Source organism: Pelecanus crispus, chromosome 2 (assembly GCF_030463565.1).
Source record: "Pelecanus crispus isolate bPelCri1 chromosome 2, bPelCri1.pri, whole genome shotgun sequence".
NCBI classification, from domain to species: Eukaryota; Metazoa; Chordata; class Aves; order Pelecaniformes; family Pelecanidae; genus Pelecanus; species Pelecanus crispus.
The window spans coordinates 5,945,219-5,969,239 of NC_134644.1; the positions used below are offsets into that span (position 1 = coordinate 5,945,219).

Consider the following 24,021-nt stretch of genomic DNA (forward strand, 5'->3'; position numbering starts at 1 on the left):
CCCCCCATCCCTGCAAACAGCCTCACACACACCACACACCCCCTCCACACGCCCTCACACCCCCCGGCACACAGCCACACACACACATACACACACACACACACACACACACACACTCCTGCGCACAGCCTCAAACCCCGCCGCACCCCTAGACACCCCTCCGTGCACCGCCTTACACACATGCATCCCCGCCTGCACACAGCCGCACACATACACGCACGCGTGCACGCCCCTGCACGCAGCCGCATACGCACACATGCACCCCTGCGTGCATGCTGGAGCACAGGGGTGCATGCCCTGCATGAAGCCGGGCACGCACATGCACATGCACACACCCACACACACCCTGCACGCTGCTTGTATCTCTCTCCTGCACACACACCCCCCGCTCACACAGCCCTGTACGCACAGACCCCCTGCATAAAGCGCAGCGTGCACACAGAGAACCATGTCCGCCACCGTCACCTACACATACAGCCAGCCAGCACACACGCACCGTCTGTGTGCGTGCACAACCTTGTGTACGCACACACACGCACGTACTTACATACACCCCTCCACATCTCAGCGTTCACGTGCGCACACACAGCGTGTCCCCTTTTGGGGTTCTTCCCGGGTACCTTTCCCAGCCCTTTTCCCCCACTTTTCCTCCTCGGTTTGCTAATTCCAGTCGTTTGCAACATGGCCTTGAATCTCGCCCTGGGATCTCCTCTGATCCTATCTCAGGCCACGAGCACTAACATCCTCGTTTTCTTTCCTTAGGACATCTCCCACTTGCTGGCTAGGACCTTTGAGGACCTGTACACTAGAGATGTTTTTGGGGTGGACATGGAGAGAAACTGGATCAAGTCCCGAGGAGGAGACAATGTTTATCATGAAACTTTTACGGAGGAGCTACAGAAGGTACAAGTCGAAACCACGTCTGAGTTTGGAGCTCTGTTCAGCTTTCATTGCTACTTCGTAATTTCTAGATGTTCTGTGAAATAAAATAAAAAGGCGGGGGGGGATCCTAGAACTGACATTTTAATGGAGATTTACTTGTGCACAGTTTCTCACAGAACCTTTTATATAAATTAATATTCACCACATGCTCCTTCATGATATTCTCAGCTCTGGACGGCTTTTCAGACACAGAGTAAAACCAGTAAACCCAGTAGCCCTTTAAATGCCTATTCTACTGGCTGGCAGCTTCTCCCTGTAACTGCTGGTCAGTGTACTAGACTTCCTATCTTGCAATAAAGTATTCTCATGTCCTGCATTTCGAAGCCAGATGCTTCAAATATTATTTATATATACTACCTTAGTGGTGTGCTATGACATGTAATCCATTAGCATTTGCAACGCTGTTTGCGAATCTTGGATGAAATCAACAGTAGAAATGCAAAATACTTGTATTAATCATTGCTCTGATAGCTATTGTCGGTGTATCAAAGTAGAGGCTATTGCTGGATGACTTGAGAAACAGGTATTTTTTCCATTTTCTGTCATCATACCCTCTTCAAAAGTTATCAGACGTGAAAAATCTGAAGTTGTGTATTTCTTCTGAGTCATTTATGAATATATTGGTGGACACAGTATGTTCTGAGTAATAAATGGGAGTACTACTGCTTGGATAAGGTTCATTTCAACTGACAATACATGTCTGAACTAGTCACTCAAGGCTCTCTGTATCATCAGAAAAAGGAAAAATAAAACACCAAACCAGGCACTTTTAGGGCACAATGCATCTGATCCATTTTAGGTAGCAACTTTGGCATGGCGTGGGATCGTATCCTGGATTCCAGTGACAGTGGAGGGATTCCAGAATGATCAGGACTGGAGGAAGCATCTCATTTTAGCTGAGATGCATCCTACGCTTTCTATTTAAAAAATTAAATGGAATTATTTAGTTCTATTAAATGAATTATTTAATAAATGAGCCAAAAGATTAAACCTTTTTATATAAAGGTTCTACAGAAAGCTCAGTTAGGCTACAGATACTCTTGAGAGCGATGTCTATCAGTTTCTCTTGGTGTTGGTCTTGTATGTCTCTGTGCCTCTGCTATATTCTCTCTCTAACATACATTGATACCTCTTTGAGGCAGGATTTTTCTTTTTGAGTTGTGCTTGTAAAGCACTTACCACGCTAGGAGGAGTGATCCAAAATATGTCAGAAGTGAAGTATCACTATTGGGTTATTTTGGAGTTTTAGAAACCTTCCTAGCAACTAGGAGAGAGCATTCACTTTAAATCTGCGAGGATATCTTTAATAATTTGTGACGGCTCAAATCAAACTCATTTCTCTACATTCACCCCTGCCCGTGACAGCTTCTTGCTGAATATAAGTGCCGACTGACAGAAGCTGACATAGTAGAAGAGAACATCATTCAGGCCCAGGTTCGAGCAAAAGCTGAAGAAGAACGGGCCTTAAACATGCTGAAAGCAGATGCGGGGGAAGATTTCCACAAAATGGGATTGCCACCAGGTGAGGATTCTGGAAATACTGTCTCTCCCCAGTACATGCTTATGGTACCTGGCAATCAATGCAACATTTGTCTGAATCGCTGGTAGGACTGGCACTAGACTCGGTGAGCTTTTAGTTTGGCTTTACATCAATAGAGCAACTTTGAAGGATTTTGTGCAGAGATTCAGGTAGAGTAACATCTGTTTAACACTGTAAGAAACTAAACGACCGGGTCATTTTCAAGGTATTAAATTTGCAATTAATGGCTTAGCACTGAACTTATTACAAGCATACACACCTTGATATATAGCGGCAACGAACAGAGATTAAATGTTTCTCGGATGGCTGCATAGCTGGGTTTGAACTGAATTTAGAATTGTGGAGATGTATGTCCAAGTCTTGGGATTAAAATAGCACACTGTTTCTCTATCCAAAAATATTACCTGACAGTGATGAGTTATAAAGACTACTTTACTTTGGATTGATCAAGATAGTATATCTTAAGGGGCTAAGCTTTTGCATTTTTTAAATTTGTTTGTTTGTTTGTTTTACTGTTGCAGTGGCATCCTCTTTTAGGTGGATTGTGGATAATGAACTTCTCAGAAAAAATCATTTAACCTGCCCTGATGATTACATCACTGATAAAGTACCTGTTACGAGAGCACCGAAAGGTAACGTTTAAAGCAGAGAATAATTTAGACTTTTTAGAACACTCTCTAAGAATTGAAGCATTGGAGGATGTTGCAGAGCTGAGTATATTTTTACAGTTTTCTGCCAAAGCAGAAGGGACTCTAGTATTAGAAGCATAAAATTCTACTAAAGGGACATTGTCAAAACGAAATTGATAAATTAAAAATTATTGAGTTTAAATGTGCTTAAATATGAAATTTAATGGTGGTCACACGTTTGTTTACCATTCTTTCCATCAGACACAGAATCTATATTAACTGTGACTGCTCTGCCTCTATTCAATTTCATTAGCACAAAGCTGCAAATACGTCTTGTATACAGAGAAGGGAAGTGGTTACATTAAAGTAAAAACTGTTTTCAGTGAAATAAAATTGTATTCTTTATTTTTGGGTTTAAAATTTTCCAGTTCTGGAAATGTATCAGTTTAACTTGCAAATGAAGATCAGTAAGAAAAATCTTTTGGGCAATGTCAAGACTTCTTCACTACTTTTACTCATGGATGAGCCAAGGTGAAAGGTTTTAGTATCATTAAAACGAAATTTTTCAGTCAAGTCAAAACAAACATTTCAGAGTAATCAATTTAATCACAAATTCCAAGATTTGGGGGTTTTTTTCCCCACTGTAATTCCAAACAAAGCCAAAAATCTAACACCTCGGAGTTTCCTCTGAGGTGGCAATTTTGTTGTCTAACTATGGGAACATGGGACTAGATGGTACATCCTGTTTATGTCAATTTTCTGACTGTCATAAGTCCATCATATAGATCTTTTTGTAAACTGAACAGGACATTCTAAGTCCCACTCGTAAGATTAACATAGCTTTCTGAGAGTAATACAACTTTCTTTGTATATAGTTTATTTAATTAGTATTTCTAAAAGCTTTGTTATTAAAGCACTATGCTTCATTTATGCAAAATAAACTATAAGTATAAATGAATTCTAGAGGATTTAAAGTGTATTTTTACCATCAACAAGACTAAAATAAATTAATATACCCATGCGTAGAATAAATGCTTATAATTCATGCTTTTCTCTTATAGAATTCTATTTTTCTTTGAATTGCAGGAAAATCGGAACCTGGCTACATGAGAGAGACATTTAGTTTTAAACAGCATGTTTCTTCAGGCTCGCAGGACCAGATGCCTGCAGGGATTGCACACCTACAGAAAATATCTGGTAGTCTGCCAAATGTGTCTTTATGCACATTAACTCTGCCTTCAACTCCAGACTCTAGCCACCAGACTAAAAAGACAAGTAAGGTACATTTTACAGATTTATTTCTTTGAGTCTGTCAGAACTGTAGGGCCTATTGCTGTTCCTATAACAAAGGGTAAATATAAACACGTTGTTGATTTGGCTCCAGTACTTATTTTATTTGATCTGTTAAGAAAAGAAAAATGCAATATTTCTACATGAATTTTCAATGCTGTATAGCTTTAATTAGACATGTACGGATACCTTTTTCATCACCCTCAAAATTGCTGTGCTTAATTTTGTACCATGGTCTCTTTGTTTTTCAAAGAAAACTAATGCCTCACAGAAGCTAGCCTGGAAAGATACTAAGTGCAAAGCAGAGGGAGAAGGTGAGCGTGCTTACCTTGCAAGACTTGAGAAAAGACAGAATTACTTGAAGAACCCCCGCTTTTTCCCACCAAATGCTCTTCATGGAGGCAAATCTCTTGTCATTTCTCAAGAAAAGGTGGAACAAAGCATAGCCAGAAGAAAAGCAGAAGATAATAAAGGGTATGCAGTATATAGTTTCTTGATTCTGAGCTGGAGCACACAGAGAGCTCCACTATAGAATTACTGTGGATTTACACGTAGATATTTTGAGCCAGATGTCTGTATCGTCTCTAACAAACAAAGTATGTCTGTGTGACATTTTGGTTTTGCTAAGGGATACATTTTGCAATTTCTCATTTTATCAGTATTTAAAGAACTAGGCAGTAAGATAATGTCTCCTTTTATCTTTCAGTGATACCTCATTTGTTCCTGTGTTTCTTGCCAATCCACCTACTGTTTTGTTTTCCGATTATGAAGTTGGCCAGGTTTATGAGGTGGGAACAAACTTCTTTGTAGAGAGTTAATTCTACCACTGAGAAGCATTATGTCCTACCATGATCTACATATTTCACCCAATCTTTTGGCTTTCTGCAGTTTAACAAAAGTCTGAGTTTCTTTTTTGTATTGAATTAATGACCCTTTAGCTTCCTTCAGGATGCTTTTTCACACATGCCACTGACACACTAACCAGTGACAACTAAAAGGGACCCTTTTCAGTCTCTGCTTGGTTTTGGTAGTATCTGATTCAGCCTTTATTGAATAAACTGTGATTTTTAGGCCAGTTGTGATGATAAATTAGCTATTACTAGCAGAGTACTAGGGAATTGCAAACATTATAATGAGTGTTGATAAATACAATGGAGTATTTTATTTTCTTTTTAAATGAAGATGACTATAGAGCTGCAGAACATCACTTCAACATGTCATCGTGTAAGACTTATCCCCCCCTCTACTTCAGCATTTGCCATTGGGCCGGGTAAGGGTTATTTTTACTGCCTTTAAGATGTTACCACATGAGAGATCTAATTTGTCTGCTTGAACAAAGATTTTTCAGAGACATTATGTTTGGTTCTGCTATCCATAGTGCTCTGGGTAGGACAATAATCTGCTCAGTTCTTTAGATGCTGAGGGTTGTCTTATGTCTCTAGGACTGTTCACATGCAACGCATGAGCAGATTCAAATAGTCTAATGAGGAATTCAGGAAGACTAACTAACATTAAAATGTTTGAAGTTACTTTGAAATATATCCATGGAATGCCTAGATTGAGTCTTATCCGAAATTTATCTAGGAACAGACGTAGTGTCCATTGAAATCAGTAGGGGGAGAGGGCAAGAAATGGCATACTTCAATTGCCAAAAGGAAGAATAGGTTAGAGGAAAGGTAAGAAAAACATCTTTCTTACAGTAGGATAGCCAGGCGCTGGCGTAGATTGCCTAAGGAGATTGTGGTATCTCAGTCACAGTGTTGGAGGAATATTTAGAAGTTAGATCCCCCCATGTAAACCTTCTTGTCTTGTGACAGAGGAAAACTGGGTAACGTCTCTAGGTTTCTCCTCACTCTGTTTTCTGTAGGTCTGCGAAGCATATTTCAGATAAAAATTTATTCTTTGAGTTCAGTGGAAGATTGCACATACACAGATTACACTGGCAGGCCTTTTGTGGTCATTCGTTTTTATCAGCTTGATGTAGGCAATAAATGGGGAGAATTTACAGGCACCTTTCCAGAGGGAGATATGGTCATAAATACATATGCCAACTTTGGGAGGTTTTAATTTTTTTAATTCCCTGCATTTTTTTTTCCAAGGAAAATTTCCAGGAAAGGGAGGAATCATTGCTCCTGGGATGACATGCCAGTATACGGTCCAGTTTATTCCTGAATATGTAGGAGATTATGAGGATTGTATATTAGTGGAGACTCAAGTATCAGAACCTCTTCTGATCCCGATCCAGGCTAAAAGATCACCTCCAGTGCTAACATGTCAGTAATGCCCAATTCTTAAGTTTCTCTAAAGTTAAATGGATTTGTTGGGTTTTTATTTAATTTGACTGTCTCCAATTTTATGTCACCAAAAAAATGTGGAAAAACTTGGCAGTGCTTTTTCTGCATTGTGATAGCTATCTCATTTTCACTCATAATGGATTTATTAGTTATTAAAATGTAGCCCTGTCAAATTTTTCCGCAATTATTTTTGCTTGCTACATCAAACTCTTTTTTTTTCACTGTATTAGAGGAGTGAGCAGGACCCACCTTTCTAGGTTTGTGTCTTGTCGATACCTGAACTACTAACTGCAATTACCAATCCTAAATATTAAGAAATTATGGTTTAGTTATAAATATTTCATGCTATTAATTAATATTCATGGAATGTTACATTAATTATATATGGATATGACATATCTGCAGGATTCACCTCTCACATATCTAGACTCAACTGTAACAACCAGGATTAGTTTTGCAGAAACTTGCTTTGATTTTTTGTAAATTCACCTTTCCTGTTATACTGAACTTTTTAAAAAATCATCTTACTTTTTGTCATCATTCAATGGAACCTTTAAGTAGGAAGCACCATTAAAATGTAAGATGAATGTAGAAATATGCGCCTCACTGTTTAACTTTCAAACAGAAAGAATTTAAGGCTTGTTAGGATTGCAGCACCTAGCATATTCATATGCAGTAATGTTGTCTTTAACAAGTTATTTAAGAACTGGCTTAGCCAGCTGCTAGCCTTCACTGTCTGTGTATTCTGATTTTCTGTGTTACTCATTGCAGTGCCTCACATAATAGACTGTGGTTCCTGCCTTGTTGGAGGAATAAAAGTAACAATGGTTTTGTGCAGAAATGAGGGATTTAGGACTGGGAAGTTCTGTATAATACCGAAGAAAGCCTGGCCACCTCCTAATTTCAGGGTGAGTGCTTAGAAGGGAAATACTGGATATGGTATGCTATAGATAGCCTGACAAGAAGGCCTTTAATCTAGTCATGGTATATTAGCACAGAAGTCATAAGGCCTTGCTGGCAACCTCTGTATTGTTCCATTCCCTCAGGGATTCATATTTATCCTCCAGACCAATCTCCCTGGATGTCCGTACCTCCTGCTTGTGCTCTGGCTTGCCTCTGGAAGAAGTTGTCTTGCTCAGTGGTGAGGTAGACTCAGGCATAGATCAGGAAAAGGACAACTGGCTTGAATTTTAATCTTACCCTTAAAGCAAATAGAAATGCAATCGGTTCTAGCATTGTTCGAGATAATTTCCTCCCCCTGCCCACCAAAGATACCACTTACTGACCTTGCTGCACCTGTAGACCCTAGACCCTAGCGGTCCACACCAGTGCTGCTCTGTCTTTAGCTTTCCATCACAAAGCAGGGTCTAAGTGATACAGACAAAGAAGATAAGATCTGACTGGTAGATTGGCTTTTTATGTGCTGGAGAACAGGCTAAAGGGATAGCTGATGTGCCAGGTTGTCCCTCCCGGAAAGCTTTACAGTTCCAACTCAAAGTGAGTCATAAGCATGGAGAAACAGACAGATCTCCTATGCTCAGGCGTAGCTGTTCTTCTGTGAATGTGATTATTAGGGCTCCTGACGCTATCGTTTGCCTTTGGAGATAGCACCTTCCCTCCTGCTTTCACCATGGTAATTATAAAGTACGGAGCATTTCTTCTAATTAAGCCATATACATAAGCCACATACTTTTGGATGTATGAAAAAAAATTACAGTAAGAGGTACAACAGTGCTGTAGTAGTGTCCTGGTTTGGGCTGGGATAGAGTTAATTTTCTTCCCAGTAGCAAGCATAGTGCTGTGTTTTGGATTTAGTAGGAGAAGAATGTTGATAACACACTGATGGTTTAGTTGTTGCTCAGTACTGCTTACACTAGTCAAGGACTTTTCAGCTTCCCATGCTCTGCCAGGTGCACAAGGAGCTGGGAGGGGGCACAGCCAGAATAGTTGATCCAAACTGACCCAAGGGCTATTCCATACCACATGACGTCATGCTCAGTATATAAACTGGGGGGGGTTGGCCAGGGAGCAGCGATCGCTGCTCGGGGATGGGCTGGGCATCAGTCGGTGGGTGGTGAGCAATTGCATTGTGCATCGCTTGCTTTGTATATTATTATTATTATCATCATTATTATATTGTTATTATTATCATTACTATTTTACTTTATTTCAATTATTAAACTGTTCTTATCTCAACCCAGGAGTGTTTCTCACTCTTATTCCTCCGAATCTCTCCCCCATCCCACCGGGGCAGGGGGAGTGAGCGAGCGGCTGCGTGGTGCTTAGTTGCTAGCTGGGGCTAAACCACGACAAGTAGTATGCTGCCTGTTTTAGGTAATGCTGTATTTTAAAAACAACAACCTGATCAATTTAATTTATTAATCTGTCTTTTTTTCCTTTCTTTTTTTTCTTTACCAACTTAGGCTGTTGCCACTGTTGCTTTCGTGATACAAGATCCTTTTGGGATCCGTCCTGCTGTTTTTGAGCTAGCTCCAGGGCAGAGTACAACAGTAGAGGTTAGTACCAACTGCTATAGAAAGTATTTGTACTTTACTAAATACATTGGCAAACAAGATCATTGTAGAAGATCTTGGCTGGAGCTTGTGAATTTGGGTTTGTGTGAACAAAAACGCTCAAATCCTTTTGTGCAATCATACTGGAATAATTGCAATTGTGAGTTGTACTGGAGAGTCTTTCATTGCAACTTCCAAGTCTTGCTTAGCCACTCAGAGACCAGTCAGATTTTCCCCACACAAAGAATCCTGTTAGAGAAAAGAGGAATCTGAGAACACAGAAGTCCTTATTTCACTCCAGCTGGGGTGTCAAGTCCAAGAAACTTCTCCTATCATAGAATCATAGAATTGTTTAGGTTGGAAAAGACCTTTAAGATCATCCAGTCCAACCATTAACCTAACACTACCAAGTCCACCACTAAACCAATTAAGGGGAGAGTAGCAATTTCATGTTTCCTGGCTTGGTGGCTGGGTTATTTATAATGAAAGTAAAAACTAGGAATCATTAAGGTTGGAAGGGACCTCTAAGATCATCAGTCCAATCATCAACCCAACACCACCATGCCCACTAAACCATGTCGCGGAGTACTTTCCGAGCTTCCTTGGGAAAAAAAGGACATTTTGGGAAAAAATTCTTTCATTGTAGAGCAGCAGGTACAAATCCTTCACTTATGCTGTGCTGCTCTTCCCTGAAAAAGATCCTGCAGTAGGTGTACATTACTGGTTGCCACCACTGCTTTCTCTGATGTGGGCCACGTTTTATTATAGCATCACTGTGGGGAGAGGAAGAGTGCTATGGAGAGCATGGCTAGCCTCCAGCCCTTCCTTTTTCCAGTACCTCTTGGTTGTTGATAAGAGGAATGAGTCAGGCAGGTGTGTATAAAGGAGAAACATTTCTCCTCCTTTCTGTCTCCCCAGGTGCATTGCTTCAGCAGGGCCAGGCACATGGGGAAGAGAAAGAGGAGATGGATTTAGTATGGGTTGGGTTTGCAGGCGGTAACGGATAAAAGGTAGAATAACCATGGTGCATGTTACACGGCCAAAAGTTTTGGGCCCTGAACCATTTTTATTGAGGTGGAGCTCAGGGAGGGCACACAGCAGCTGCCCTGGTCACCTTGTTGTAGCTTGACAGGTAGCAGTGGCGTTGCTCAGTAGGTGACCGAGGGCAGATTCGATTCTGAGGGTACAATTCATACAACTAACCCAGCAGACTGCCCACACCTCCAGTGACTACAAAGGCAGCCTCTGGTGACCATCCAGATACAAACAGGTTATTTTAGTGACCCAGAAAACCCCTGTTTCTTTCTGGTCTGTATTAAGGGAATCTGACACTGTCCGTTTCTTGCAAATGTAAGATTTCATTACTAATCACTAGAACTGTCCTTTAGTGAACATCTACAAATTGAAGTTTTTACTTCCTGGAGCGAAATCAGTTACAGACATTGCTATCCCACTTCTCTCTTTCAGGTAGTGTTTTTCCCTTCTTTTCCAGAAGTCTCACAGCAAACATACACCATTGTTTGTGACAATTGCCAAGTCAATGATGTTACAGTCACAGGTTTGTTTCTAACACCTTTTAGAGATTATGTTTCTAACAGTGTAGATATTCAAATAATGTGAGTGGTGGTTGATGACTTGAAGTGATGGTAAGATTTTATGTCATTGGATTAAGCAAATACTGTGTTCCCTGATGGTGTTAAATGCTAAGCATTTTTATTATTATTACTACTGCATACCAGTGCATGAAATACAGGGGATTCAGCAAGCTCTGAGCTATTAACCCACTGTAGCTAGAACTCCAAATGTAAAATATCATCAAGTAGCAGAAAAGAACACCTGTAGTCAGGTGCAATTAATTTATTTGGCTTTTGTATCAATAAGGTAACATGACAAACTATAAAACATCAGCTTTAACAGGGCAGAAATACATTTGGGTGTGAAGAAAATTTGGGGCACATCTTGGATTAGGGTATTCAGGAGAGATAGGCACTCTGGATTAGCTAATGAAACCAGTTGAAATTCCTGTAGATGTTAGTGCTTGTCCTGTAATGTAATTGTGAGTGCTGTAACATTATGCTTGACTTGTAGTCTATTTAATCACTTTATTACAGGTATTTCCTTTGGAATTTTTTTAATAGTGCATTTGCTGCTTATTTTTATTTTAATATACTGCTCAAAACATCTGGGAGCCACATTATCAACCAGTGCAAACATTCTGCTCACTTCAGTGAAACAATGCTGATATAAGTGAGCTGATGTTGTGGCCCTGAAATCCAAATCTGTTAAATTCATGAAGAGAAGATCTCTATTGATATATGTTGATGAACAAAGAACATCAGGAAAATAATGTACAATTAACACATTGGAGTTCTGAAACTTGAGGAAACACCAGATATAATCAGTAATGGCCTTTGCCGGCATTTGCTGTTAATAAGTAATATGAACAATGTTAATAGCCAGGTGGCAAACGGTAATACCTACTTATTTCTTCAAGGGCTTGGACAGCTGATAGCTCTGGAGCTTTTGTTTGTCACGGGTGGAGAAAGCAAACCTGAACCTCGTGAAGTTACTGATGTAACAGCCCAGCATCTCATACGATTTGACCCCCAAAACCCACACACCACTGAAGAGAAGATATTGGTTATAAGAAACTCTACGTACGTAGCTACTGTTAATAGAGTAATGCTCTGCAGTCTGAACATACTGGTAGGGATCTCATTTGTGATACCATCCTCTCTCAAGCTGGAGAAACCTTCATGCACTTGATAAACTTTGTGCAGAAGCCTTGTTTCTTTTTGCTCCATTGTAATTAAGGTTCAAGGATATGCTTGTAAGAGCAGGAACATTATATATAGCTCAAACATTATGGCAACCATTAGCCATACCATTTGGTTCATACAGTGCCAAGGTCCATATATTTGCCTCTGTATAGATAAATCTACAACTGCAAAAGATTCATAAATATGGTGGTTGCAGGAAATATTTAACAGGGTCATCCAGATGGATGGTCATCCAGATATCTATCCAGATATCTAACTTTATATGTCTACAATGTATACTTGTGCAACTGAGCTAAGCACCCTATACTCTTTTCCTTTCATAGCGCAGGGAAATAGATGCTTTTAAGGATGCACTTCTGACAGTAGACATCTCCCATAGAACAAGACATAATGCCTCCTGTACTTCACTGGATCTCCACTGGTTAAAATGGGAGCCCAGTGTAACTAGCTCATGTTAAAACTTTCCAATGATTCCTGCTATTGAATCCGAATAGATTTAAATATGAACTCTGTTTGAAGTCAAGGAGTATGTGCATATGTGCAATTACATTGTACTGAACATAGTGGAATCCTGATGTTGATCAAAATCAGTTGGACAATAATAGAAGTACGCTAATGTGCATGACTGCGGTAGTTAGAGGCTGCAGACCATCAAAGCAGTGAAGGAGGTCAGTGCTGGTTTTAGATACATTCATGTAAATTGCTACTTGCTACAGCGAATTTCTGCAAGTTTGGTTTGTGGCCTGGAAACCACACATGCATAATGCCAGAACAGAATGCTGCTTGGGTATAGAAAGTGTGATTCAGTGAACTGGATACTGTAAACTGGTGAAGGATGTGACTATGCCAATTTCCACATTTTCTCTGTGTTCTAATCATGACAGCAGTCTGTGCACATCTGGTGTCAGCATCTGTATGAAACAAAGCTAGACAGGCTGAGACTGAACTCCACAGAAGCAGGAAAGAGAAAACTTTCTACTGCTGTAGAAAGTGATACAAGAAATTGTACATGTTCAGTATTATGTCATTGAGGCTCACTTTCAAATTCCAGTGTCCTTCCTCCCCTTAGTAAGGCAAGGTTTTTGAGGTCCGTATGAGCAAGGTTTTAAAACCCATGAACACATTCCATGGAATACACTTCTGCTGAAGCAACCCAGTTAAGCAACCTTTTCTCAATTACAAAGAATATTGCAGAGCCATTGCTATAATCTTAGCTGGAGCCCCTGTGTTTCTTGATATGTTAAAGACCACAGCTTGCACTTGGATTACATTCAGAATGCTATGTAGATCATCAGCAGTGATCCAATGCAAACATACTGATATCAGCAGGAATTGTCCTGTTGATCTCAGATTCTTGAAAGAAAAATTGTAGTTTCCTAAAAGTTGCATAACATGACAAGTTAAATAAGGCAAGGAAGTGTTAACATGTCTTGCACATTTATATAATTTACTTGCATATATTAGCATGTTCTTTGTACAATTTATATACTCTGACTCTATGCTGTCTCATCAGCTTTGTAGCTCACAAAGGCTGGTAAGTCTAACCCCTGTAATTTTTAAGGAGGGGAATTCCCTACATGGAAAAAGGAACTGAAAATTTTCTCAAATTCTGAAAATTTGAGTATTTTACTCAAAAATATCTGATTTTTTTTTAATCATAGATTTTTGTTTAATCATAGTTTTTTGATCTCTTTGCAGCTACATAGAACTTCCTTTCTACTGGCAGATAATAAAGCCTAATCTGAAACCATTAATACCAGAAGAAACTGCAGACATTATGAAGCTCAAATACAATCGAGACACAGAGGCAGCTTTCTCCCTAAATCCTGAGCAGGGAGTTTTGCTTCCCCATGCTGATCATGAGTTTATTCTCACTTACACTCCACAGGAGGTATAGCTTGTGATTCCTTCCTATCTACAAACTCCAGCTGTGTATTTTTATGTAAGTCATAAAACCCTTGCTGTACAGCTTTCTGAATTAAATTTAGTTAGCTGGTACTATGGTCTGATAAACAGTGTTCAAAATGTAGAAAGTTACTAAAAGAAAACATGTTTTGACTGCAAAATATGAGACAGTTTCTGCTCTCATGTCATTTTTGGTACTGACTGGACACAATTAATTTTACACTGAAACTGTGGACACATCCTCATAGCTGCAGCTGTGCTGGCTGGTAAAGTTACCACTCTCACATTACCAGCTCCTCCACAATCTCCTGACCCTTCCCATCTGCTGAGTGAGCTGCTTTGGGGATGTGCCCCACTACTTACTGCAGCCTAAACAAGTTTGGTTAGCAAACAGTGATTATTTAAACTGTTTCCAACTGCAGCTTTTTTGGGCTGAAATGGGTCCTGTGAACAGCTGTGTGGTAAATTAAGGCAGTAGTACTAGCCTTGCAGAGAAAGAATGGTATGCAGCTGTGGGTAAAGAGGGGTGCAAGGATGTTTGAATGCAGCTGTACCAGTGATTGTTGTCTTAGTTTCTGCTCTGCTGTCTGTGTAAATAAGGAGCATGAGCTCACCGTATTTAAAGAAACTCAATCCAAACTAAGCCCAAGAGTGGGAATATCCCATGCTGTGGTGATTGACAGACACAGGAATATTTCAAATAAGTATAGAAGAGAAACTAACTGGGGTTTTTAAAATACTTTAGTTAATAGAAAAATATATTAATGAGGTTTTAAAGATTTTAATTTGTTAACAAAAATATATTGAAATAACATATACACTTAAATTAATATCTCTCTACAAACAAATGAATCTTTTGCAAAGCCCTTCAAATTTAAGGCCTGCTTCTGTGTTTCCTTTTTTTTTCCCCCCCATTAGAATATAGAAGGCATCCTCTTTTCCCATGACAGAAAAGTTGTGTTTCTTACTCAAAATCATATTGACGGTCAATTAAGCTAAATACCCTGGAGCAGTTAGAAGAAACTTTAAGTTAGTACAGCAGTACTGATCTTAATTTGGGGAGCCTTTGCAGATGCTTGTGTGTAGTATGCAATATACTAGGGAAATAATAACAGGCATGTCAAAACTGAGTATTTTTCTTGGAACCATACACCATGAGATCAGAATCTGGCTTAATATTTTGCAGTCAAACGTGTTTTCTTTTAGTAACTCTAAAGTTTGAATATTGTTTATCAGAGCTTAGTACTCTGATGATGATCGTTCATCCTTTAAATGCAAATTACTTTTTCTTCTTTTTTTAATCCTCAATGTAACTGATTACTTGACATTAAAATGCTCTCCTTCTTCATGTGTGTAGCTGAAGAATTATCACAGTGTGATTCAGATGGTACTGAGGGACATCCCAGAATCACCTTGGTAAGCTGAGAAACAGTATTTCCCAGTAAGATGTGTAGCCACATTTTAACTATGCTATTACATTAAGTTAGTGGGATTCTTCATCTTTCTGGTGGTGATGGACTGACAATTATAAAGGATTTTATCTGCACAACTAATAGTGGTACAAAGAGCATCTCTGTGATCTTCCCTCATGTCTGAATGCGTGCTTAGCCCTAGCTAGGGCTGCACCGCTCTTGGAAAAAGATAATACTGTCATTTTCTCTGTTCATTTCCCAGCTTTCTGCTGAGATTTCCAGCAGGTTTTCCTGTTATTACTGTTTGTCACAGCAGTCTATGACTTACATACTTGTTCGTGAACAGACTGGGATGACTAGAGTACATTAAAGAACTACTGTAATTTCTCCAGTCTTTAATTGTCCCCAGCCTGAGCTCACTGCACATGGTCAGTCTGTAGTTGAGAAACTTTTGGTGATTTTCAGTTTTGATGTGGCAATTAAAAGATGGGATCCAGTTTAAACACCAGTTCAAGATGCTTAATAATTCTACCATATTTGCTCCCAAAGTTTAGTAAAAGAGGGGATGCTTCAAAACATCCCAGACTACAAAGCAGAGGATGTAATAGCATTGGAAATAGAAGTTAAAGGATCAACAGAACCATTTCATCTTCTTCTGGAACCATACGCCATTATTATCCCTGGAGAAAACTTTATTGGTGTAAATGTCAGAAAAACATTTAAGGTTTGTTTGCTTTTGACTTCATTGTTATCATGTGCTTTGTGTCACTAGATGTCATAAGTGTTATTGGAAGATATCAGACAATCCATGTTATTGTAGTTTTTCTTCAATATTTCTAAAGGAGGCCATGACTCTGGGAGGGTCTGTACTGAAATCCCCTAGCAAGCCTCCTTAGCCCTGCACTCCGGGCAGCAGGCTCTGTTCTTTTTTCATCTCTCAAGTTTGATACCACAGAGTTTTACCCTTCTAAATGTTTTTCTGGGTCACTAACCTGTTTCTTATCACTTTGTCACTCCTGTAGTGTAAAAGTTTTCCAGCTGGGAGGAATAGCCAATGGATGATTAAATTACTTCATAACAGAGGCACTGTTCATGCAAAGGACTACGGCAAGCTCAGAAGAGCTACAAAAGTCACATATGCTGCAGCTTACTAGACCTTATTCTTTCCTGCAGGTTCTGATACTTTCTGCTTGACCATTATGGGACAGGCTACTGCTACAATTATCTACTCACTCAGCATCCTCTTCACTGTAGATCAGGATCCTTTTGATCTTAGACTCACTTGGGAAGAATAGGCCTGTTAGCAAGAGCCAGGCAGGAAGACATTTCCCAATTAATGGTCTTCCCATTTTTTCTTAAAGATATTGCTAATCAGCATTTAGTTTTATGCTTTCTCTTCCTAGAAGTTCTTTTTCAACTTAAGACAGACATTACATACTTTCCAGTAATCCAGTATAGCTACATGTGTAGTATAGGTAATTACGTCGCTTACTGATAATATAATGACATTCTTCACAGTTTCCAATTGTTTTTTTAGTGTTAAAAAGATAAGAATTTGAACTGTGCTTAGAGATAATTGTGCTTCAGGGAACAAAGTTATTTGCTGTAATTAAAAAATAATGTCTGAATAGATCTGAAGAGCAGGCCAAAGATTTCAAGAGCTCACATCTCCCTCACAAACAAATCCTTTGGCAAAAAAAGGCTGCTCTCAAAAGAAAGATTTGAAGTTTAAGTTTAGATGGTCTGTTACATTTTTGAAAAATGGGGAAAAAGTTTAAAAGGCTTCAAATATGGTAATGGTCTTGGAAAGAATGGTTAATGGATTTTCTTCAAGTTTCAGAAAACACTTTCACCTGTGTGAAGATAGCCACTGTGTTAAATACAGCGCTTATATCATCTGAGTAAATACAGTGCTTTCAGCATTGATCTCCACATCTGAGCTACCTGTGCTAAGCTTCCCTTATAGTCCTCAGAGATCTTGTTGGCAGCATCCAGGGGATGATTAATCTCATCCTATAGGCTAAAATAGGTCAGAGGAATTGCTTCCAGCACTCTCTAGTTGGCTTTGTTTCCAGTAAAGAGAATCCTAGGAGATGAGGTCAGACATAGCTCTTCCATCTGTTTTGCAGACATCTCAAGTCCAGTCAGGTGAATCCCGCTGCTTCTTGTCCTTGTTTTACATCACAGAGGAGGAAGGAAAGGGAGGACAAACCATTATCATGAAAATAACAGTAGTTAGTGCATGGCACTGGGTTAGTACTGTTCAAGTCAGAGGTTAGATGAAGTTCTGTGCCTTTCCACTCTTACCGTGCTCAGTTTATTTCAAGATTCAGGTGAAGATACAGTATGTTGTAGCTAGATTCAAGATATATTAGGAGGTCATAATGTTCAGTAGCGATCAGGACATGGTTAGAGTTTGCAAAATCTGTGATGTAAGACTTGCAATACCTAGTTTGTAGTGCATCAATACTCTCAGCAAATTGGCTTGTTGCTATGAAAGCTTAAAGTGCATGAATTGTCTCGTTAATTTTAATTGTTTCAGATGTGGAATAACAGCAAATCATTGATCAAGTACACATGGGAGAAAATCTTTCCCTGTGACATCATTGAAGTTGAGCCTCACACTGGCGTCATAGGTAAAGTTTCTGTGACTTGCAAGCATCAGGTAATGGCAAAAATATTTAAACTGGTATGAGTGGAAGAGAAAAGTCACAGAGCACTGTAATGCAAGCTGCAAAACAAGACCTTATCTCTAGCCCACTGGAGCCAGTGGGAGACTTAATTTGGTTCCAGGAGTTACAGTAACAGGCTTGCAGCAGGTGGTTTCTTTGCAAAATAATGAGACAGGACCCTGAATTTTTCTTTTCTAGATATGAATAAATGCTGTGAATTTGAACTGTTAATTACTGGAAGCAAACCTGGGTGCATCAGCCGTAACCTGGAGTGTAAAATTGAACACTGTCCAGAGCCAGTTGTATTGCACGTTGAGGCTGCTTTTAAGGTAAGGAACAGTTCAGTGTTGCGGGATGAGTAGCTGTGGGGCCTGGCTGTTGTCCATATAAAGCTTTTTGCCTCTTAAAGGCCTGACAAATCTAAAGCAGTTCCAAACAGGAGGTATTTTTGCTGTCTAGTAACTATTGAGTCAATGTTGATACTCCCATGACACTAAGATTTTTTCTGTATTACACACAGTGCATTTGCTTTCTGTTGTTCTTTGTGATATTGAACATTAATCTTAGCTAATGTATGCTTCTTAATTAGGCAGTTTTGGCAGAAATATTCATTCTGACATCTGTTTCCTGGTGTCCTAGGGTCCACTTCTTCATATTGATGTTCCATCACTCCGGTTAGGTTTGATTAAGCAGGGTGAGAGTGTGTTAAGAACCTTTGAGATTAAAAATCTATGTCAGCTGCCAGCACAATGGAGAATGCAAGAAAGCCAGGTTTGTCTAGCTGAAAGGAATGAAGAGGTAAGTCACTGCTATAGCTGGCTATGCTCCTTCTTTAGCTAATTCTTCCTTAGGCTTAGGAGTTGTAATATTCATTCCAGAATCAAAAGTTCTAATTTCTGTGACTTCTTATGAAACTGATTCTGCACAGTTCCTGAAGTGCACAAGTTCTTTTGAGATTAAATGCTTCTTTGCAGTTTTTCCTCTATTTCTATTTATTACAAATCCCTTGCCGGCCTGATCCAGAGAGACATGGAGTATTTCCTGTATGACAGTGATTTCGTCTGCTGCTGATCTAAATAAGGGGGAAAGACTTTATCAGACCTGAGGGTGCTAGACACTCCTGCCATGCACCCACATCAGCATCTCAGACAAGAGTCTCAGCACCTACTGAATTGGGTCTTTTGGCTTTAAACAACAGCTTTGAAGCACACAGGTGTCTCCCAAAATGACTTCTTACCACAGTGAATACTAAAACTGTTGTTTAGTAATATCTAGGCTGTGATGTGTCAAATGCAGTCCATTCCAGTCTTTGACTTCAGAGCTCCTTCCACCATTTCATATGAAATAACTAAGGTAGCTTGGAGGTAATACTGGTGGCAAAGAATTGAGTGAGAGCTGCTATCTGCAGACCATTGCATACTCCTAAAATTAAAAAAAAAAACAAAAGACAAAATGCTTATTTTTATAATTTGTGGCACACAGTGGGCTTTGTAGCTAGATTTCTCCTTAGTGTTAAGCATTAAAGGGAAGTGAGGAAATCCAGACTCTGGTGTAAGTGATTTTTGTTGTCATGAAGGGCCAAATTCTGCCTGTAGGGCTCTTTACATAATTACCCATGCAAGGAATTGAGTTCACTTGTTTCATGGCAAAATTGATCTAAACGCTGTTCAGATGTTCTGTTTTTCTGGACAGGCTGTCCGTCTTGCAACGGAGAGAGGAGCTTGTTAAGCAGGAACTTTCCATTGACCATCAGGAGATGGAAGCCTGCGAGAAGTTGTACTGTGTACCCCCATGAGTTCTTGAGCTTTGTTTTCTTTTCCATGTATCATGTAGATGTCTCACCAGTTATATCCCAGTGAAGATCATAGATCTAGTGCTCCATCCCTCCTGCATAAGAGCTACCCCTTTCCTTTCCTGAACCTCTCCAGCCTCCACCCCACACTGGTGCTCCTTCTGATTCCACTCCTCCAGCCCTCCTTTCTTGACCTTCTGTCCAAGAATCTCCCCAACTTGTGGCACCTTGCATAGCTGCTGCGCAGCCCCTCCGCTTGGAAGGAGACACTGCTACTGCGACTGCTTCTCCTTCACACTTCCCCTCACTCCAAGCATCCGTGTTATGCCCTTGGCTCTCACTACCCTTCTTTTAGGTCATTGCCTTTTTATTAGCTGTCCCCATACAAGCAAAGTCCTGCCTCCTTGTCTAGCCAGATTTTCACAAAGCTAGCACTGTGCTTACTGAAATCAACCCAGGTGGGACTCCAGGGGCAGAGAGAAAGGACATGTCTGAGGGAAAACTAGACACATGCAAGTCCTAATCAGATTGTGTGGCTTCAGCATTTTATGCTTGCTTTGCAAGTGTCAAAGAAATTTCTGTTTCCTCTCTCCTCTCCTCTCCTAGGTATCTCCCTTCACCATTCAACCATCTGCTGGAGAAATACCTCCTCTGGGTATATGCAGCGTGTCAGTTCAGTTTACATCATTACTGTGCCAGCGTCTCCAGACAGTATTAGAACTAGAGGTAGAGAATGGAGAAGGAAGGTAAGGGGGAAAAGTGGCGTTCTGCTTTGTTTTTTCCTGAGATTCACATGTGATTTCACTTTAGGTGGTTTTATCTCCTAAAACAAATATATGCAGCAGGAACTCAGAGTGGGGTTGTGTAACCTATCAATGAACTATCCAATCACTAATATTGCTAAATAAACATAATCATCATTCTTTCCAGCATGCTGTTGTATGTCTAGCACATTTCATTAACGATAACAATAGACCATCTGTGTGTTTATTTCCAGTCATCTTCCTGTTTTTGTTGAAGTTCAGACCCCCCAAGCGTGCCTGATATCTAGTCATCTAGTATTCACTGAAATTTATGCTGGAGTTCCTGCCAAAGCAACCAGCAAACTTTTTAACCAGACACTGCTGCCAGCAAAATACTTATGGGGAAAGGTAAATGCGCTTCTAATGGATGAAGTATTCTTCATCATTCTTCAGCAGGGATGGAAACTGTAACTTCCATCAAAATACAAAGTACTCTTAAAAGCTTTTCTGATGTATCCTTTGAGTAGTGATTCCTGTTTTTCTGGCTTGTGAGCAGGACTCAACTTGAGACCAGCCTTGAAATGATTAACTGCCAGTTGATATTAATATGCTCTTACGGTCTGTGGATCATCCCCGGGAGAATGGGTGGGCAGAGATGTGAGGGGAAATAGGGTGTAAGCTACCAGAGTATTAAACAAAGTGCCATGGCAGTTTAGGGTTTGTATTGAATTCAATGGAGCAAAGAAACAATGGTGCTTTTGAATTATGTCTAAATTTTGCTTAAATTTTACATTCTGGGTGGCATTCAGCTCACAGATTAGGACCCCTAAATAGCATGTAAGCTATGGTCTGAACTCTCTTTTCAGTCAATGGGAATCTGAACAGGAAGTCAGTCACTAGAATACATGTATCTAATGGCACTGTGGGTGCTGTAGAGTGTTCTTCCTCACTGCCAGGCGTCACTCAAGAAGTGTGGTCTCTTCTAAGTCCTGTCACACCAGCCAGCCACACTTGTATGGCTTGGCTACCCTATGTGCCTGTGTTTAGGCAACTGAATTCTACCACGTCTATAGTCAATGGAGTCTAGAGAAGTATTCAGCTTTGGTCTGCAGAATGCTCTGTAGCACATACTAACTGGATGTCTGTTGGCTACAATGGTGGTGTTGACACCAGCTATGCATACAATTAGGTTAATGAGCCTGCAAGCTGAATCCTGCTGTCAGCACCTTGGTCATTCAGATCTACTCTGACATCCAGGATTCAGCTCGGTTGCCTACATAAAAGCATTCAGAGCCATCCAAGATGCCCTTAGGTGCCCAAGACATGCTAACTGAACGTGTGGATGATATAGCACCTATAGGAAAACGTTTTGGAACGGCTGGAGCCTAGGAGGGATATCCACAGGACTTTACATGATATCTGATGTTTGCATGTGAGCAACCAAGTTGAACCCCTGGATTCATGTCATGTGCATTTAGTCAATTAGGGAAGGTGCCAACACCAGGATTGTCTCTGTAGGCCACCTCTGTAGTCAGTGGAGAGAGTTACAGCACCTGCAGGATCCTGCTCCAATATCAGATAGGCTGACCTAACCCTGGAAAGGCTTGTGACTCTGCTTCCAGCCCAGATGCCTCAGTTGGGCACCTGAAGTCATTTGGAATAAATGTAACATGAGGATCTTGTAACATGAGAATCATAGAATTCTATGATTCTATGATCTTATCAACCATGGGGGAATTGTAAAGCAAGCCTTATCTCAACAAACTGTATGTGTTGCTACCTGGAAGTGTCCTAAACCTTAGAATAACTCTGGTTTTATAATCATCTTTGATCTGAAGAGAAAATCTGAAAGAATCGGTGTTAGTGAATTAAGAGAGTTAACTGAATGTCTGTCCTTTCTGTTTGGCAGCTCGTTGGAAATCAGGCAGCTTTCTGCTCCACCACTGTCTCCCCAGCCACTGGTACCTTAGGCCCGAATGAAGAAAAAGAATTCTGCATAGAGCTGTCAGCTAACATTGTGGTAAGTTTAAAAATTGATGCAATTTTGTCAAAACATCAACACTGGCATTCTCATCTCACCTCCATCTGGCAAAAGGAAGGATTTTTATATACAAAATATAATGCTCTTTTTTTCTGTACAGTATCTCTGAAATTGCTTTGCTTTAGAGGTAACTGTGGTTGAAGGCAAGAATTAAAGCAGTCCACATGGTGTGCAATTTTCTACCCTGCCTCTTTGTTTCCCAACTGTTCTTGTTTTCTTTCTTTCTTGAATGCCTATGCAATTACTCTTAATGCTTATCACTTTTCTTAGAGCGTACAGATCCTCACTTTGGATTATCCCAAATGACATGTAGCAGACTGGCATATATAGTGTACATTTGGGTTTCTGAATGCAACTGGGCTCATGACATTTTGAAATTTGAAAACTTAGAAGGGGCTGATGGGACTGAGAGTCTGCAAAATAGGGTGTAGACTGTAGAGTTTAAAAATTTCAGGAATTCAGCCATAGACTTCATAGGGTCATTCAAACAGCTGATTTAATGCAACTAAATAAAGGAGCTTCCTATAGGTGTGGTGTATTAGTTCCCATTACAGTCACTGGAAACCTAAGTTTCATTTATTCACTTAAAAGTAGATGTTCAGTACTATCAGAGATGCCCTAGAAGACCTTGGGTCCCCATGTGTGTCTGCCATACGTGGCACAGGATCCCAGTAAACCTGAGCTTTCTTCATGGAAAACTGGAAGCTCAACAGGACATGTTTGGCATCTGAAAGGGCACTTTTGCATGCGGCTGGGGAACTGAATGCCATCCAAGCCACGTACAAGAAAGGTTGTCTGCATTGTAGGTGAGCCAGATGCCTAAGTACCATTAATGAATCAGTGGAGATTCAGAGCTCGTATTTGGAGTTCACCTTTATAGATGAACTCAAGGGCTCTGTGATGGGTTGAGCCTGGCTGGACACCAGATGCCCACCAAAGCTGCTCAGCTGAACAGAGGAGAGAAAATATAACAGAAAGCTCATGGGTCAAGACAAGGGCAGGGAGAGATCATCCACCAGTTTCCATCACGGGCAAAACAGACTTGACTTGGGGACATCAGTTTAATTTATTATCAATGAAAATCACAGTAGGGTAATGAGAAAATTAAAACTAAATCTTAAAACACCTTCTCCCCACCCCTCCCTTCTTCCTGGGCTCAACTTCACTCCTGATTTTCTCTACCTCCTTCCCCCGAGCAGCACAGGGGGATGGGGAATGGGAGTTGCGGTCAGTTCATCACATGTTGTCTCTGCTGCTCCTTCCTCCTCAGGGGAGGACTACTCACACTCTTCCCCTGCTCCAGCATGGGGTCCCTCCCACGGGAGACAGTCCTCCACAAACTTCTCCAACGTTGGTCCTTCCCACGGGCTGCAGTTCTTCACGAACTGCACCAGTGTGTGTCCCTTCCACGGGGTCACAAGTCCTGCCAGCAAACCTGCTCCAGCCTGGGCTCCTCTCTCCACGGGTC

At 40.4% G+C, this 24,021-nt stretch overlaps 1 protein-coding gene across 1 annotated transcript in view; it reads left to right on the top strand.

Moving 5' to 3' along the window:
- Positions 1-828: 828 nt before the first annotated feature.
- DLEC1 (DLEC1 cilia and flagella associated protein) overlaps positions 829-24,021 on the top strand; it is a 40,836-nt gene continuing 17,643 nt past the window's right edge. Inside the window, exons 1-21 of the mRNA XM_075705653.1 lie at positions 829-903; positions 2,308-2,464; positions 3,004-3,114; positions 4,198-4,391; positions 4,655-4,875; positions 5,108-5,189; positions 5,584-5,671; positions 6,501-6,674; positions 7,467-7,603; positions 9,119-9,211; positions 10,676-10,766; positions 11,703-11,865; positions 13,687-13,879; positions 15,251-15,309; positions 15,855-16,029; positions 17,848-17,941; positions 18,176-18,306; positions 18,617-18,775; positions 20,376-20,515; positions 20,767-20,920; positions 22,422-22,532. Coding sequence (XP_075561768.1) covers positions 829-903; positions 2,308-2,464; positions 3,004-3,114; positions 4,198-4,391; positions 4,655-4,875; positions 5,108-5,189; positions 5,584-5,671; positions 6,501-6,674; positions 7,467-7,603; positions 9,119-9,211; positions 10,676-10,766; positions 11,703-11,865; positions 13,687-13,879; positions 15,251-15,309; positions 15,855-16,029; positions 17,848-17,941; positions 18,176-18,306; positions 18,617-18,775; positions 20,376-20,515; positions 20,767-20,920; positions 22,422-22,532 — 2,802 coding nt within the window. The remainder of the gene's footprint in view (positions 904-2,307; positions 2,465-3,003; positions 3,115-4,197; positions 4,392-4,654; positions 4,876-5,107; positions 5,190-5,583; positions 5,672-6,500; positions 6,675-7,466; positions 7,604-9,118; positions 9,212-10,675; positions 10,767-11,702; positions 11,866-13,686; positions 13,880-15,250; positions 15,310-15,854; positions 16,030-17,847; positions 17,942-18,175; positions 18,307-18,616; positions 18,776-20,375; positions 20,516-20,766; positions 20,921-22,421; positions 22,533-24,021) is intronic.